Source organism: Etheostoma spectabile, chromosome 21, assembly GCF_008692095.1.
Source record: "Etheostoma spectabile isolate EspeVRDwgs_2016 chromosome 21, UIUC_Espe_1.0, whole genome shotgun sequence".
Lineage (NCBI taxonomy): Eukaryota > Metazoa > Chordata > Actinopteri > Perciformes > Percidae > Etheostoma > Etheostoma spectabile.
Window position 1 is genome coordinate 8,909,244 of NC_045753.1, and position 17,258 is coordinate 8,926,501.

Below are 17,258 nucleotides of genomic sequence, written 5' to 3' on the forward strand. Positions count from 1 at the left end.
CCTGGCACCTCTGGATAAAGACATCTATCTCTACTGTTAGTACATTGAATGGCCATGTGTTTCCCTGCATGTCCAGCGTTCACTGTTTTGTAGTAGACTCTAGCCTAGGATGTATCTGCCAACTCTGCTATACGCTGCAAGCGCAATGTTTTCATTTTACTCTGAATTTTTATTCCCTTTTGGCTTCTTATTTTCTCTAGAAATCTCTCCTTAGCACGCCCTGATGTGGGGCCATTTTATGTACAAACCTGGACATTTTAGTAGCCCACCGGCTCAAGAAATTCATTCAATACCATTTTCGTGGAATGCAATCTTCTTAGTGACTTACAAGGTGGTAAAAGTACGTGAGCGCAGTGCCAAAAAAGTTTTTTATGACCAAGAAATCTCTCTAAAGTCAATGCCATTATGTATTATAAGAACTGGATACTAAACTCCTGCTTTTTTCATTGCAGTAGTGGCCACTGGGAAACATTTATAGTAAGGCTGAGTGGCAGCATTGCATCCAGCTCCCTAAATATGTTCATTGTCAATATAAAGCATGTAAGAAATGCTGAAACTGGTGCCCAGAAGACATATTAAAGCAATAGATAGATAGATACTTTAATCATCCTGGAAATTTTAGATTATAATTTTACTACTAAATAAAACAGGAGACTCCTTTACATGTAGAGGAAGAAATCTTGCGGCATCCAATTGATTGATTTCACATGGCATTTACAGATTGGGTAAACCCCGCCCATTCTGCCGGCGATTTGTTTTCGCCCTGCAGCTCGGTCTGGAAAACGGCACGTTTAATTCTCGTGCTTCAGTTCACAATTTTGCGGGAACCAATCACACACTGGCTTATCTACCTGGCAAGATATTGGTGGGTTTAACACAAAGACGATTGAGAAGCGACCAAGCACTTTTTATTTACATTCAACATAGTGGCCACTGAACGCCACCAAAGCGCAGCAACCCCTTGATGCCGCTGTTGCCTCTACGTCTACTGGATTGGTGCTCTGATTGGTTGAAGGACTATCCAATTGCGTACAGAGTCATTTGAGCTAACCCCGGTGGTCACGCCTCTTGTACAGAGAAAATACAGAGCAAACTCCCAAGGCTCCAACGCTCAATCTCAAATCTATTGAGCTTGGCTTGGTCTGGTGATAGCCAGACTAATGGCATACACTGACTTTAGAGAAGTTTCTTGGTTATTTTGTGGGTACTTGGCACTCGCCTAACACTAATATTACATAGTAGTGTATGATTGTTTTTACTTTAACATATCATTTTCCACCTTATGAGTCACTTAGATTGCATTTAACCTTCTTCCGTAATTTTATGAGCCGCTGAGTGACTGTAATGTACGGGTTTCAGGACATGCCCATTTAGGACTGTTATACGCATGATGGCCCTAGAGCAGGACGAGTGCTTCAGTCTTTTGCACGTAGTTGTTCCCAGTTATCTGTAGAGATATTAGGACTTGCCTGGTTTATCGTTTGCATGGAGAGCTGCAACAACAGGCTAACACACTTTCAACTTAACAGACAAAAACACCTCACATCCCGTCTTTGGCACCTTCCAACTTATCCTGATCCTGACCGGACAGGCTGTGACCCCTGAGTGTCTGCAGAACACATGCTAATTTTCCCAGCAGCCTCTGCAGTCACAGTGAAACAAGGAACTCTTGAAGGAGTGATACAAAAGTAAAAAAGGTAGTTAGCTATTTTGCATGTTTCTTTTTTTGTAGATATAGTGCTGGTTGGAAATAATGAAGTTATATATATGTATAGTAGTATTGAATAGTTACAAATATACTGAGCAGGTGGTCCTTGAGATAATCCAAGAAAAAAAAGACAATTCCAAAAGAAACAGCAAATCAAAACGTCACCCAGAGAGGACTCCACCTCAGCAGATTTTGCTTTTCAGCATTACTCTATTGGTTGAATTTGCTGAAAGATCTTAGCAAACGGTTTGCAAAATGTGTTGAAATGCACTGTCCAGACCTTCAGGCATCTCTGTGATAAATCGAGACAAAGTAAACTCCTGCACACTGTCGATGCTCACAGTCCATTCATTCAGATCTATATAAAAGTGTTTACTTTTTCTTGATTTATCATGAAATCATTTTTCATTTTGCAATGATGTACTAGGACAGTGGGTTTTAGAATAGTGTGTGAGCAAGTCTTATTGAAGTCAATTCCAGTCTGTATGCAATCTGTATACTGTGTACAGACACATAGACAGTTCACAGACCATTGTACAACATAACTCCATCTATTAATTAAATCTTACATGGAAACATCTACCACTACCAGCCACTGCATACAAGACGTAGAACTTGTTGCGTTCACCAGGTATTTTTTAGCAAAATACTGGTCTTGCTGTTGAAGAAACCCCTTTTTGCTAAATGTTTTTAACAACATAGGCTATTACAAGCATGCTAAGCTGTCTGTACATGCAACACTTGCCAAACAGTGTGAGCAAAAAAGGTGGTACAGTAGAGAAGATAGTCCTAGTGGTCATGGAGCCTTAAAGAGGTGGTTGTTGGTGATTCGCTGGTGCAGTATAAAGTGGCTTGGACCTGCTACAGAGTTGAAACGGTTCATAAGTTGACCCCTTTCTTTAGGTTTCAAGGTGAGCTGAGAAGAGAGCATATTCTCTGGTTTTGCATACAACCGTGGGCTTGTGTACTGTATGTGCCAAGAGAGCTGATAGTGTATGTGCTCTGAGAGTGTTTGACAGAACAGACAAGGGAGATATGTTGGAACAAGAACAGAGGGAGGATGAGGACAGAAAGCACCCTTTGAGGCCGGTTTATCAATCCTGAGCAGTTCTGAACCAATTCAAAACCTTATTTTCAACCTGACAAACATTGCATATTTTTCTTATAAGCACAGAGCTTCTCCAACTACCGTATAATTTAAATAATTTATCTAATCTCTGATCTAAATCTCTGATTAGACTATCACAAGATGAGCTAATTTCTGTACATTCTTAGCTATCTAGACATGCTATCTCCCACCCGTTTACAAAAATATCCTCATAACTATAAATCTCCTTGTAGATCGTCCGAGCAGCACAAAACCACCTGTAAGTGCTCGTAGTTCTGTCTTGGGATTTGGTGTACTAGGCAACAGTTTGAAAACAGGAAAGTGATCCACTCAAAACATTTCATAATGTCTAATGGCCAGAGCAAATGGAGCTCCATGGGCCATTAGAGGAGTGTGAGGTGGTGTAGTTTTATCTCATGGTCAATACAATTGCCAATACAAAATGCCTCTTACTCAGCCATTAACACATAATCACAATTATAAACTGACCACATATCTAATGTTTAAAAAAAAAAGTGTTGATGATGCGCCCAATAAGCAGATTTGGCACTTTAATTATTCAGCTCATTAGGGCTTAAATATTCTCGACTGGTTTCTTTTTGTGCTAATGTGGCCACAAAAGAAGTATTGGCTTAGATTAAGTCAATTAATATTGTGTGTTGCGAGCCCCTAAAAATCACTCTCGGGAAATCGTAAACTGTAACAATATTTCACTCTTTACCAGAGATCCAAATCCACAGCATGCGTTTTCTATGTGCAAGCCTTCATAATAAATCCTCTAGTGCCCTATGAAACATACATGTAAAACAATACTGCAGAGAAGGAGGGAAACTATTGCAATCAATAAGGCCATCATTTGGAAAGAGGAACAACACTCCAAAGCCTTAAACTGCAGGCGCGGCAGTATTCTGCTCTGGGCTGGCTTTTGTTTGTGGGAATCCTTGCAGCTTTTCTTTTGAATTATCGTATTACCCACTCTTGCAATTCAGATTTCATCTCCAACAACCGCACCACTTACACATATAAATGGCTCCCCTTTTTACTGATACCTGCTGAACACATTATTAACATTCTTCAAAATAGATAATACAACTCTATGACAGGACTGTGTTTCACAGACTTCTGCCATGTACCACGGCCTAAAAAGGTGCTTTGGGGCGTTTGAGAGGGAAAGAGAAGAAGGGTTGATCAGAAGTCCTGACCTTTGTAGCAACAGAAAACAGAACACAGTTCTCTCACATGAGCATGAAGATTGTACATGCACAGGCTTGGTTTTAGCCATGCCAACCTCTCAGAACATCACAAAGTTAAACAGTAAGCACACTGAAACAGGATGGACCCACATATGGCTGAATGTACACCATTACTCAAATGGGTGAGGGAGAGCTGGATATTGCAGCTGGCACTTTGAGAGCAAAGACTAGACTGTTAGTGATAGTTAGGGCTGAATTTTCCTGTGTACACTCTGGCACGTGTTCATGAGAAAAGTCAAAATCTTTTATTTATTTATGATCAAGCTGAACTTTAAAAATTGAAATAGGTTGGCTTGACTGAAAAAGACACAAATCTTGTGCGTTTATACTGTGCTATGGAAGCCCATTTCTGCCAAACAGAAAAGGTTAAAAAGTTAGGGATGATAGAAAAAAAAAAACTTGTTAACTCAAAATTATTGATTGATGAAGATTGTAGATGAAAAAAATTACTTTTGAAATCAGGATCATGTCATACTTAGTCATTAATAAGACAATTTAGGGATAAATGTTACTTTCTAAGATTATGTCATACTAATTTGTGACTGTTTAAGTACAACATGTGAAATAACATGTAATGATCCACAGCTAATGCAACCTCCTAACTGTGTTACTATGGTTTATGTCAACTGTTCCACCTTTGAAGATACGGTGTCTCTTCTGGAGAGACGTGTCCGTCAGTTAAAACCCCTCATCTTTGCTAACGTTACCTTAGATTTCACAGGCACTCCAGATAGCTTCAGACACAGGCTTGGAGCAGATGAAAGCATTAGCATAACTTTGTTTGCAGATGATGCAGTTTTATTCCTGTTCCACAGTGTGGGAAGCAACTGGTTGTGTGGTCCGCTTTGCAGTCACCTCTCCCAACCGGTTATCCACCCTCGCTAGCCCTGTTAATAGTCCACGCTAATAATCAGGGACTCCATTACCCACATTGCTAAATTACCATCGCAAACCACCGTTTACGATCTGTCCAGGTCAACACACTCCAATCGTTCCACCTTGTGTTACTCTATTGACTGCCTGGATCTTATATTCACAACTTTAAGAAGAATTTGGAGACTTTATGTCAGATCTTGTTACTCACTCTGAGATATTAATTATTGGTGATTTTAATATTCACCGTAAAATAGCCTTCGATCCTCTAGTAGCCTTGTCACTTCTTGATTCTTTTGGTTTCACTAAATTTGAACATCAACCAACTAACTGCAGTGGAAACAACCTGGTCTTGATTCTATAACGCAGCATGGAGGCTTCTGCTCCGACAGGCTCTCCCGTCACATCCGTGGTGTCAGATCACTTTCTTATTAAATTTATAGCGACACTAGCTCTTTATACATTGGTCCAACAACATTACTGCACTTGGTGAGCGACTGCCTGTGGTCCTGGCTCCATCGCTTCACTGCACCAACAGGCACTGCTGACAATCGTGCCAGTCCAGCCCTCTCTACTGCTAAAGAAGTAATTTTCTTACTTAATCATTAACAATAACCACAATCCTAGATTTCTTTCACTGTAGCCAGACTTATTCAAACGCAGCTGTTTGTTAGCTCCTCTCCCTTTATGACTCGTAATAAATCAATTAAGCCTAGTGCTTATATATTCCATGTTCATCCTGCCAATGAGAATCCTGTAAACTTTTTTACAACCATTGAATTGCACTAACCCTCTGTGTTGTTCGTGTCCCACAAGCACAGGAGCGTCCAAGCTGTGAAGCTCTTTCTCTCTCTCTCTCTCTTTCCTTGTCCTGTTATTTTACTCAGGCTTTTCTATGCTGGACCATCGGCCATCACCATGAGACCTTCTCTCTCCCTCGGCTTTCGCTGCTTCTTTACCTCTGCCAAGGAGGTTATGTTTTCGATCTAGTTTGACTGTCAGCAGGATTACAGAAAAACTACAGGCCCAATATTCAGGAAACTTGGTGGAAGAGGGTAGCAAGGACCAAGGCATAACGTATTGCATTTTGGAGCTGATCCAAATCGAATACACAAACAATTTTTCACTTTGGTTAACATTGCGAGATTGGCCGCGGCCTCGGTGGAGGTCTGCGCTCTCAAGAGCCCTTCTAGTCCAGATGTTTTGGATCTGGATCTTCGTCTTCCAGGAGATTCAGCCTCTCCTCTTCCCTTTCTTTCTCTCCCTCTGTGTACTTCCTTGCTTCTATCTGTGTGAATATTGTGCTAGAGCTTTGCCTCTTGTGTGTTTGTGTAATCTGTGTTCTTTCCAGGCGTCCATAGTGCAGATAAAGTTGTGTGACTCAGGTCCTACAAAATCTGTTTGGCAACACCTGAAGTTGCTTAATGTCGTCCCTGATCCATATTCTTTACATATGTTATTTACCATCTACAGTATAATTTTGACATCCTGATTGCCATACTGTAATTTTACTATGTCTATTCTATACACACATCTATTGCATTTTGGGCAGCCCTGGGAGAGGGATTCTTTCAGAGATCCTAGTTAAAGGCTTTTAGGGAAGTTTTTCCTTATCTGAACCGAGGGTCTAAAGAGAGAAGGTGTTGAATTGTAAAGCCCCTTGAGGCAAATTTGTAACTTGTGTTATTGGGCTAAATAAATAAAATTGAATTTTCTTTTTCCTAGCTGGTGTCCAGTAATTTGCCAATAGGTTGACAAATTAAGACACAAAATTACGCCAATATTAAAAGTGAGGTAGCTAACTTTGTGGGCCATGGAAGTGTAAAGTGTTAATGTTTTCTTGGACCCTGATGTTCAGTGATGAAGCTAACTATTTGGGCTAAAAGAAGTGTAAAATGGTCATGAACCTTGACCTGAAGTGAAGATTTTTCATAAGCTTTGGGTGTTGCAAACAGTAGCTTCATTCAGCTTATGTGTGTTATGGTAATAAATGTACGATGTGACGCAAGTAGCTCTTAGCCACTTAAGTATTTTTAAAGTAGCCCTTAGATGAAGAAAGGTTAGAGACCCCAGTCCTAGCAAGAATGGGCTTCCATACAGTGCAGCACCAAACAAACAAAACAGACACAACACTCGCCTACCTCCACACATGAGGACATGTTTTCATTTAGGATTAAGAAAGCAATGAGGACATGACTCTTTGTACTTGAGGTAGACTCAGGATCCAAAACTATGAAACCTGGATGTCTACACATTTTCAAGGACTGAACACAGAACAGAAAAAGGTACATTGCTGATTGTAAATTGAGAAGACAAAAACAAAAGATGAGTTAACAATGGGTTTTCATCTACGGTTCATCGTCATTTATTAGAAAATGTTCTTTTACCTGAGAGAATCCTTCAATAGCTTCCTTTACCCAGTCCCAGAAAGTGGTCTGTGTTTGTGTGTGTGTACATGTATGTGTGTGTTTGTGGAGTGGGTTTAAGCTGATGCTCTCACTGAGGGGGGCACATTTTTAAAACCAACCATGAGATTATTATTTTCCCCTCAAAAGACCTGCTGAGGGAAAAATACGGCAAAAGGTTCACTCGTTCATTTATTGCACTTCATTAAATAGAATCGTAAACTTTATAATTACTTAAATGTTGTTGCCTAAAGGGTGCTACTCTGTTTATTTTAGGGTTGATAAAAGACTGAATGGTGCAAAAGGCATTTGGCTTGGGTCCTATTTATACATTTTTCTTTATTTTGCTTTAAGATTTTCCCACATACTGTGGGTTGGTAGGGGCCATTGAAAGTGCATTTTAGTTAAGTGCTCAAGTTCAGCTCGGGGTCAGTAGATTGTAGATGTTTATCTCAGTAGGGTGAGGTAGATTTCTTTTTAAAGATTTGTGTTTGCAAAGTCAAATCATTTTCTCACGTCTCAAAAGCTGAGGTAATGGGTAAAGTAAACTTGCTCTTGCTACATACATCCCACTGGACATCAATCACCTGGAATACTCTTTAAGGGTACATTAAGTTGGTCGCAGGATAAAAAAATAAAGCTTCTCACAAATATTGCAGAAGGAGTGAATGTGGGGGCTTGTCTAAACCTTGGAATCTATGGCCTTAAGGATCACTCCACTACACAATGAGAGCATCGCATTAAGTGGACATACCCAAACTTCCAAACAACACACATATACATACATACATACATACATACATACATACAAACATACACACACACACCCCTTTCTGAGCAGTTCACAAAAAACAGCACATCTTGTAGAATCCTTTTTCTTCACAACATCCCCAGTACCCCTCCTACTTATTCTCTGAGACTTCTGTGAAGAGTTACCGATCCTAAGGACCAGCCAGTCAGCTGGGCTAAAGCCAGCTCACCCACACAGTCCTGGCCCTCACCCACACAAAGTAGCAGGGGCCTTTAGGTCACGCAAAGAACCTCTGGAATTCAAGCCAGGCCAAATTTGATTTTATAAGCAAGACTGGCTCGTTGTTTGTTACAGTGAGCTAGTCTTTTGGAGGGAGCAGGAGGGAAATTGCATAGACATCTTGCTACTTGCATGTCTTCACAAACTCTACATTTGGCATTGGGGGTCCACCCTTGTCGAATGTGTCAACATGAGGGAATAAAACAGGATCATATCATCTATGGGGATTGTGGGATTGGAGGCCCCCGCAAAGCCAGCCTTAAACCCTTACTTTGCTTGTTGTGGTCTGGCAAACACAATTTGCCGGGGTAAAGGGTATCATCATAGAGCAAAATTACTTTCAGCTTTAACCAATCAGAGCTAAAACCAAATATGGTTTAAACTGTCATCATCTAAGACTCCATTTACACTTTACTTCTATGTCTGGGAGCAGATTGGATAGCTAGAGGATCTCAAAGATGTAGAAATGTATCTAAGAGGCATTGAAAAAGGATTGAAATCTGATTGTTTAAGCCAACTTGGAAGGTGGTTTCAGATGTATTTAAGGTTTTAATGCATCTGAAATCATTACTCCTCCAAAGTGTAACTTCATCAGTAAGCTATCTATGGAAGTAGCATTTGAGGTTTTTTGGGAGTTACCAAACAGCTTCAGGTACATTACTACCACTACCTTAACTGTAGTGGGGCTTACTCCGAGTTGCATGTACTCTAGAAAACCAAGACAAGATCTGGCCAACTGACAGATGCATATATGGTGCTTAGAGTCTATGAAAGTCTGCATCTGGATTTTATCTGGATTCAAGATCATTGTGTAAATGGGGCCTCTCTACCAGTCCCTGTTGTAAACTGGGCCAGGTTTCTGACCTTGTATCAAAAACTGAGCTTGCAAGAGTTTTAGGCTGGATTCTGGGAGGCAGTGGAGGGCGAACAAATGAAGAAATCCATTTTGGCTTTTTCCAATTTTTGATGTGGGTGTGTTGCAGCCACGTCATCTAACATTCACGCCAAACAATAACCTGCCTTTATTCTATTCATATATCCCTCTCCCCACTTCCCACTTTACTCATTAAAAGCACCTCACTTCCCTTCTAACCTTTAGCCACTGTGGCTGCTGGTAACACTCACATCAATAGTTTGGAAGAATTGAAACTGATTCCATAGGTAAACACACACAACTATAGCCATTCATGTGTATATGAGGGATACAAATCTATCTTTCTGCAAACAACAAGAGGCACAGGGTTCATGATTAATGTCACGGGGCACGTCTGAATATGGATCAGCATGCACATGTGAGAGAGTGCACACATACAATTGTATGAAGCATTATACATTACTTTGCTTATGTTGCAATAAATCTTGAGTGTTGTATGTGTTTGTATTTACATCCATGATTATGGCCAAAAATAAAATGTAAATGAAACAAAAATAAGATCAAAACAGAAAACTTACAAAAATACATAAAATAGTATTGCACCTTGCAGATGGGCAATATACAGTATATTTTCAATGTTGTTTGTTTCTAACGTCTATGTGACACCACTATCTTTTCTGCTGGTGTGTGGAAGTTGGGTTGTGGGTGCCGGGCTCAGGTCCAGCCCCCTCCTGTCAGCTACATTCAATACCATAAAACTCTCAGCCATTACAAAAGTCCTCATCCCTCAGTCTCTGGGCCATTCACATTATTAAGTTTACTGTCTGTAGACTGTGCCTTAAGTTGGAGAAGTGCCCGCATTAGCAGATGATCTCTAGCGTCTCACAACCAAATAAGGGAGTGAGCAGAAAAGCTTTAGAGAGTCCTTTTGTAACTTCTACTAATGCGTACACACAAGCACATATTATCTTGACATTTACATGTTTTTACTCTATAAATGCTTATCTCTGAACTTTCACATGTGCCTGTAAAATATGACTCCTCCCAAGTTCCTTTGAGTTTTGTGTTGTGTGAGGTATGACAAGATTCTTTTTTTTAGTCTTTTTTTTTTAGTATTTTCAGTTTCTGTTGTATTATTTTTCCTGTTTTTTGTTTTTTTTTCCAAAGTTGTATTTCATAAAAAAGAAACAAAAATATAAAAAAAGAAATTCCTGTTTTGTTGGTTGTAAATTCCTCCTGATAAAAGGGGACGGACAACTGGACAGACACACAGACAAACAGATCAGTTGGCTTATCAACACAAAGCATAGATGTGAAAAATAAGTGAAATATTTTCAATGTTACACTGCACGCATGGTCAAAAAGTGACTACAGCTGTTTTTTTTTCTTCCTTTTTTTACACAAAGCAGTTTAAGCGTCAAAAAACAAACAGAAAAATAAGAAAACTATGATAAAACGAAACAAATCTCCAATATGTTTGTTCAGGAGTCTTTTTTTAAGTCATCTCTTTTCATTTTTTGATTTGTAGATTCATTATCATTTCATATATCTTTTTTTCTTAATCTAAATCAGACTCAGACGGTAAAGCAGCATTATAACCCCTACTGTCACACACATACCCAGGCAGCTCACGAGAACAAAGGACATCAATACGTTTTTTTTCTTCTCTTTTTCAGTTCTTTTACGAAGATGTGTTGGAATTCTAAACCTGCATCTCTGGAATGAGGGATCTCTTCCCGATCCTCACCATATGAAAGTTGGAGGTCATCCTTTTGGAAGGAGCTGAGGGCGGACATTTGGGGTTGTCAGCTGGCATGGGAGCAGGGGCTCATATGCGGTTGTTGTGTGGGAACTAAAGGGGAGACTGTCCATATTCCTACAACGCCGTCTCCCCTTTCCCCAAGTGTTTGCTAACATTGTCTGTACAACCAGCCACATCACCCTCTTTCCTACCTATGTCAGTGATGGCAGTGAGGGTTGAGTCCCTCAGGTTTTTGTTTCCTGTTCAACGCTTTCTTCTTCTCTCACATCATCATAATCTTGCGCTCAAGTCTCTCGCTCCAATGGCTACTGCTTTGCCGTTCACATTCATTCGGTGGTGCCACTCTAAAAGGGCAGTTATGGCCAGCCTTGTCTCACAAGGGAGAGGCCTGGATCCCGTTTGGTGTCAATGATTCTGGGCAAAACTGGGGGCCTCAGCGGTGAGTGGGTGGGATAGCTAGGGAGCTTAGGGAAGAGAAGAGGGGGAGAGAAGATGATGGAAGGGAGGATTCAGAAATTGAAATGTCCCTGGGCTGTGTCTATAGAAAGGATAACTGGAAAATGAGTAATACAGGGAGAATGAATAAGTGCTATACAGCCCTCTTACGCAGCGATCTCTCTCCACCCCTGGTTGAGTTGGTTAAGGGGTGAGGGTCATATGCTGTTGATCTAATACTGACAACGGGTCAGGTTTGGGACTGAGCCCACTGCAACTATCAGCCTCTGTTAAACAGAGCCACCAAAACTCACCCCAAAATTAGTATCCCCCCCACCAAAACTTGGCCCAAATGAGGTAAGTTTTGGTGGGCGAAACTAATGGGTGGGGTCAAAGTTTGCGAGCAAAGGGCTGAAGGGGGGACTGCTGCAGTAGTGCAAAAACTCCCACCAGCCTGGCTGGGTGGGGGCTGGTAAAATGGTGGAGGGGTGCGATTTAGTCTGAGCTAGGCTCCAGTAAGGGTATTATCATAGGCTCGAGTAGGGCTTCTTCTTGGAGTCAGACCAGACTCCACCATTGTACCCAAAGGTGGTGTTCCAGTTACTCTCTCCTCCCAGCTTTGCTCCAGATGTCAAAGCAGTAAGGCGTGGCCATCTGTAACGATTACCCATGATCCCTGCCACGTTACTCCGCTTAGGTACGTCTCAGGGGTGCAGATTACCCATCCTGTACAAGCGCCCAGTATGAACTACTGCTTGGCATTGCATATAAAATAGATTTTCTCAGTCTTTCTTTTTTGTTTCATTCTGTTCTTGTAAGAGTGGTAAACCCAGTTAGACTAAGCTTGGCCCCAGAATTGGAATGGACAAAGTGGGCTTTCATAATTGAATTAACATTCTTGAATGGTCTTTTGGCAAGTACACTATGATATCTGCCATGGATATTTGACGTGAGATATTACCGGTATAGTGGTAAGCATTGGTAAAGTGCACAAGTCTAAAAGAGATGCCTCTTAAGAAGCTTCATTTCCGTTGAGAACATTCTACATTTTTACGTCTAATGCACTGTCCATGCATGAAAGAAAGCTTATTTCCATGTACCAATATCCGCTGGCAGCCATCATGAGTGTACTGTGGAAGATCGCCATGATGCAGAAGGAAACAGCCCTTTCTCTGCGTGCTAGTTCGACAGGCGTGGCCACCACAGGGTTTTCAGGTACTCTGTCATCATTCCTCTTGCTACTTGTGTAAATGGGTGTCAGCTGGGCTGCACATCTACACTGTCCTTCGTCGCTTCTGTGAGTCCGTTTCTGTTTAGACAGGAACAGGTAAATCCAAATTTCAAAAGACAACACTTGGTCCCATATAACAAAAAGAGATCACCCGAATGTAATGGGTACCATTCCCTGGAGTCGTTAAAACCTTCCGGGGGGATGGCTGGCCCTCCTGTCTTCAACCTCAACCAAGTGATAGCACTGAGAGGGTGTGTGTGTGTGTGTGTGTGTGTGTGTGTGTGTGTGTGTGTGTGTGTGTGTATATATATATATATATATATATATATATATATATTTCTATATATATATATATATTGTCTTTCCACTATAAGTGTGCACCAATGTAAATATTATGCACATTTGTGTGTTAACCTACACATGCGCCAACTTGGTGAATGGTGTATGTCTGTGTGTAGGCTGAGGGCAGCTGCCCTGTGTCCACAGAGGTGAGGTAGTGCCTGACACCACAGGGGCAGTATTGCTGCCCAAGCCTTGGGGTGTATCCACTTTGAGGTAAATAGTAGCCTTATTGGCATTTGCCTGCGCTCAGTGAAGCCCATGTTTAAAAAAAGGCAAATGTGTATGGAAGCCTGGAAGGGCCACACTGAGCTGAGTCCGTGAGGAGAGGACTCTGAACAAACCCTGCAGGTTAGGGCTGTATATATTGACACTGCCGTGCAGTGTATACAGTAAAATGAGGCATTCACGTTACTCTGAGGTGATGTGTGTTTTCATGTTTATGCGTTTATGTGTGTGTAAGAGAAAGACAGAGAGAGAACAAGTGTGTGTGTGTGTGTGTGTGTGTGTGTGTGAGAGAGTGAGAGTGTGTGTGTGTGGGAGTGTGTGTGTGAGATGAGCTTTGCCGTCTCGCTGGTGGTTGCTGCTAATGAAAACCTCCTTGGAGGATGCATGTGGGAGATTTACTTCTGACCCTGGCTCTGACTCTACAGGCCAGCTACAACATCTTGTTTCCTCAGTCTCTGCTCCTCCCTCCTCTTCCCTCCCTGGTTTCTTTCTTTGCAATAACTACTTGGAAAGAGAGGGGCTTAATTGTCATTAAAATGATTGTAGGCTGCTGGCTAAAGCAGCGCAGCCAATGTCAGGGCAAGCTTGCTGTGGTTGTGTGTGGTGTGTGTGTGGTGTGTGTGGTGGGTGTGTGTGTGGTGTGTGTGTGTGTGGTGTGTGTGTCACAGGAGCCGGTCCAATGACAAAACTGAAGGTAGATATGTGCCATGTTCTGCACATGTTTTCAAAGGTAGACAACACAATTTCATAAAACTGGAGTAGCCTTATATAAATATAGCACCGATTTCACTGGGATCTAAGAAGAAGTTCCAAAAACAGCTGAAACGGCTCAGATTGAGTTGAGGAATTGATAAAAGACTAGGTCTGGTAGCAGCCATTACACACCAATGGACGCTTAAAGCATCTGCTGACATTTTAATGCGCAGTGTGTGCTGATTGCGTGTGCCTGCATGACTGTGAGCAATTCTATGTCAATGATGTCCATATTTACTGAATTACTGCCTTAACACTTAACACAGAAATAATACTGAGATACTGTGTGTTATTCTGTGGCTGATAAAAAAAAAAAGAACCAGTGAGGGGGAACGGACCCCTGCAAAGAGCGCTGTTCTGAAAAACTGAGGTGGAACAGGCTGTGGCTGTTTGTGTGTTTGTGTGTGTGTTGTGTGTGTGTTGTGGGTGTGTTTTGGTGTATGTGTCTTGGCAAATGGCTACAACTCTTACTAGATAAGACATCATGCTCAGACAGAAGGGCCCCCACACAAAACAGGGGTAAGTAAAAGGAGGAGAAAGAGGTGGAGGAGAGGGTGTTCGTAAAACAAAATCCTCTGTTTGCTTGACTCTCCTGTTGCTGGTGTGTTGTTTCTGTTATTGTTGGTTTTAGTTTTTTTAAACCACATACTGTTAATGTGATGATGGAGAAATGCAAATTCCTGCAGAGAAGACTCTCCCTCCATCCTTCCCCTACAAAGATGATGGCCCTTCCCGTCTCCCAGTTTGCCCCAACCTTCTCTTCCCTTTGCGTGGCAGCAACTGTGTTTCACACCTCCTGGTCCTCGAAGACCTCCAGGAAGAGCGGTGGGAAGAGTTCGTTGGGACACTCCACCTTCATGTGAAGGAAGCGGCTGGCGTGGCACGCCCCGATCATCCGCAGGTCGGTCACCTTCATCAGGAGCTTCGGCCAGAAGTGAGGAATGTTGTGCTTGCGGTAGTTGATGTAGTGCTCAAACGCCAGCAGGTAGGTCTCCTGGCATTTCTCGATCTTGTCCATGCAGGTCAGGCCCGAACGATCTGGTGGCAGGAAGAGGCGTTGTGGAGAAAAAGGATGGAGGGAAAGAGGAAAGACAAGGGAGAGAAGAGCAGGAAGAAAAATGAGTGCGTATGAAACCATCACCTAAATGTGATTCTGATTAAATGTCAACATTGTGGCAGGAAAATTTGACTGTCAGTCAGCTCAGTGAACACGCTCATGTGTTATTATGAATAATTACCTGTGGGAAATATTGTGTGGGCTTGCAGCATTTTTTAAATTCATAGTTTTTGACTTTTTAGTAACCTGTAGATACCCATAACTATTTTGTAAAATGTGCTGATGATACTGTAATTTTGAGCCTACTCCACAGGGACATGGACCCTGAGGATGACTCCATCTAATTATAAATGTTACCAAAACACAGGAGATGGTCCTCGACCCAAGGTAAATGGCTGAAAATGAGCAAGTGGTCATTAAAACTTAGAAAGACAATCATTCAGGTGTATAAATTCAAATACTGAGGTGTCCACATAGACAACATTCTTCAGTAGAAAACACACACAGATTGATAACCTGTGCAATAGACTGCAGCAGAGACTATTTCTAAGGCGACTGAGGCTGTATGGAATGAGTGAACAGCCAGATCATTTTGATGTTCTACCGGGTGATCCTGGAGAGCATCATTGGAAATGGATTCACTGCATGGTTTGGCAACCTAATGGTGCAACAAAAGAGCTATAGAGGTAATAAGGAAGAAAGAATACGAGTCCATACAGAGCCTGTATGTGCAGGCAATCATGAAGCAAGCAACAAAAATCACTACAGACTCTCAACATCCCCTCTTCTCTAAATACGAACCTCTGCAATCAGGAAGAAGACTCCGTGTGCCAAAGTGTAAATCCAACCGCTTGAAGTTATCGTTTTGTTCCCGTCATCGTGAAGCTGATGAATTCTAATACTAAATCCTAGTGCAATAGAGCAATGTGCAATAAATACACACGCACTTTAATTCTTACAGGTTTATGTAAGCTGCAGTTTTGTCAATGTCAAAAGTCTCTTAAGTTTCAAGATGTTTTCAAGCTGTTTTGTGAATTTTTTTAATGTGAAGCATAATGTTACTGTCTATCTATCACCTAAAAAATTCTCATGTTAAGAGTTTCTACGATGTACCAAGAGTTAAGGCCTCTAATCAGATTCAGGATGAGATTTAGCTTTCCTCCTTCCAACACTGCATGTATGTGGACTTTAATATTCAGGCCATAATTACATTTTGATTCACAATAGGCTACACTATGTACTGTGTGAAGCAGCGGGTAATGAATATGGACTGTTGGGGAATTGGCAAAGAAGAATGAAAATGTACATTACATTACACCTAAGCTAAAGCTCCTAGACTACCAATGTTCTAAGCAGACAATTAAACAGGCACTGTCACGCAGCTTTATGTTTAAAAAAAGATATTCTTAAGTCAACAACAACCTGAGCTCATGAGCAGCACGGCCTGCAACAGCGCCACCTCCGTGTCGTCCAGGTTGAACTGTGCCAGGCTCTTGCCCAGATCGAAGATGGCGTCCGACACCACGCCCAGGCCGCCGTTCTTCAGCTGCTCGCGCTTCACAGCCATCTCCCCGCTCAGAGTCAGCGTCTCACTCTCTGGGTCGTAGCGCATGGCAGCCCGCAGTGACATGATCTCCATGCAGCAGCCCTTCAACAGGATGATCTGGTCTTCACAAGGTAGCTGGTGGAAAAGGTTGTTTTACGTTTAATGCATGCTTATTCTTATGGTGGATACATTTCACCAACGGGAACTTTAAAATAGAAAGGGCTTTTTTCTATGATAAGACTTTAAAGATAAAACTATTTAACATGTACTTGGGGATAAATATCAAATTATTTTGAAATCAAAAAACATTTAACATTTTTCTTATTTCACGCTAGATAGATGTTCAGAGATTAAAGTACACTTTATGACAAATTGCTTATTATGTTCAGATTATTTTACAAGAAAAATGATGCACAACAGCTTAAAAAATAAATGAAAATAAGATATGTCCTCACAGCCTCAACAACATTCTAAAAACAAGAATAATGTATTGCTGTGTAACTGGAGGGAATGGATTTCTTGATTTCTCATTCATTGATAAATTGAACATTTGCCATTTTTACACTTGACATCAAATTGAGATGAATGTTTGGCATTATGACTGTGGATAGAGGGTGGAATCAGAAGCAGAGTAAGGAAGGAACGAGGAAGGGATG

The 17,258-nt window shown here is 41.4% G+C and overlaps 1 protein-coding gene across 7 annotated transcripts in view; it reads right to left on the reverse strand.

The window, feature by feature from the left end:
• Nucleotides 1-2,415: 2,415 nt before the first annotated feature.
• Nucleotides 2,416-17,258, reverse strand: part of thrab (thyroid hormone receptor alpha b) — a 157,207-nt gene continuing 142,364 nt past the window's right edge. For all 7 annotated transcript variants that reach the window (XM_032501523.1, XM_032501520.1, XM_032501526.1 and 4 more), the window contains 2 exons: nucleotides 16,479-16,737; nucleotides 2,416-15,037 (listed from right to left, as the gene is read on the reverse strand). In XM_032501523.1, the coding sequence (XP_032357414.1) occupies nucleotides 14,787-15,037; nucleotides 16,479-16,737 (510 nt within the window). In that variant the 3' untranslated portion in view covers nucleotides 2,416-14,786. The remainder of the gene's footprint in view (nucleotides 15,038-16,478; nucleotides 16,738-17,258) is intronic.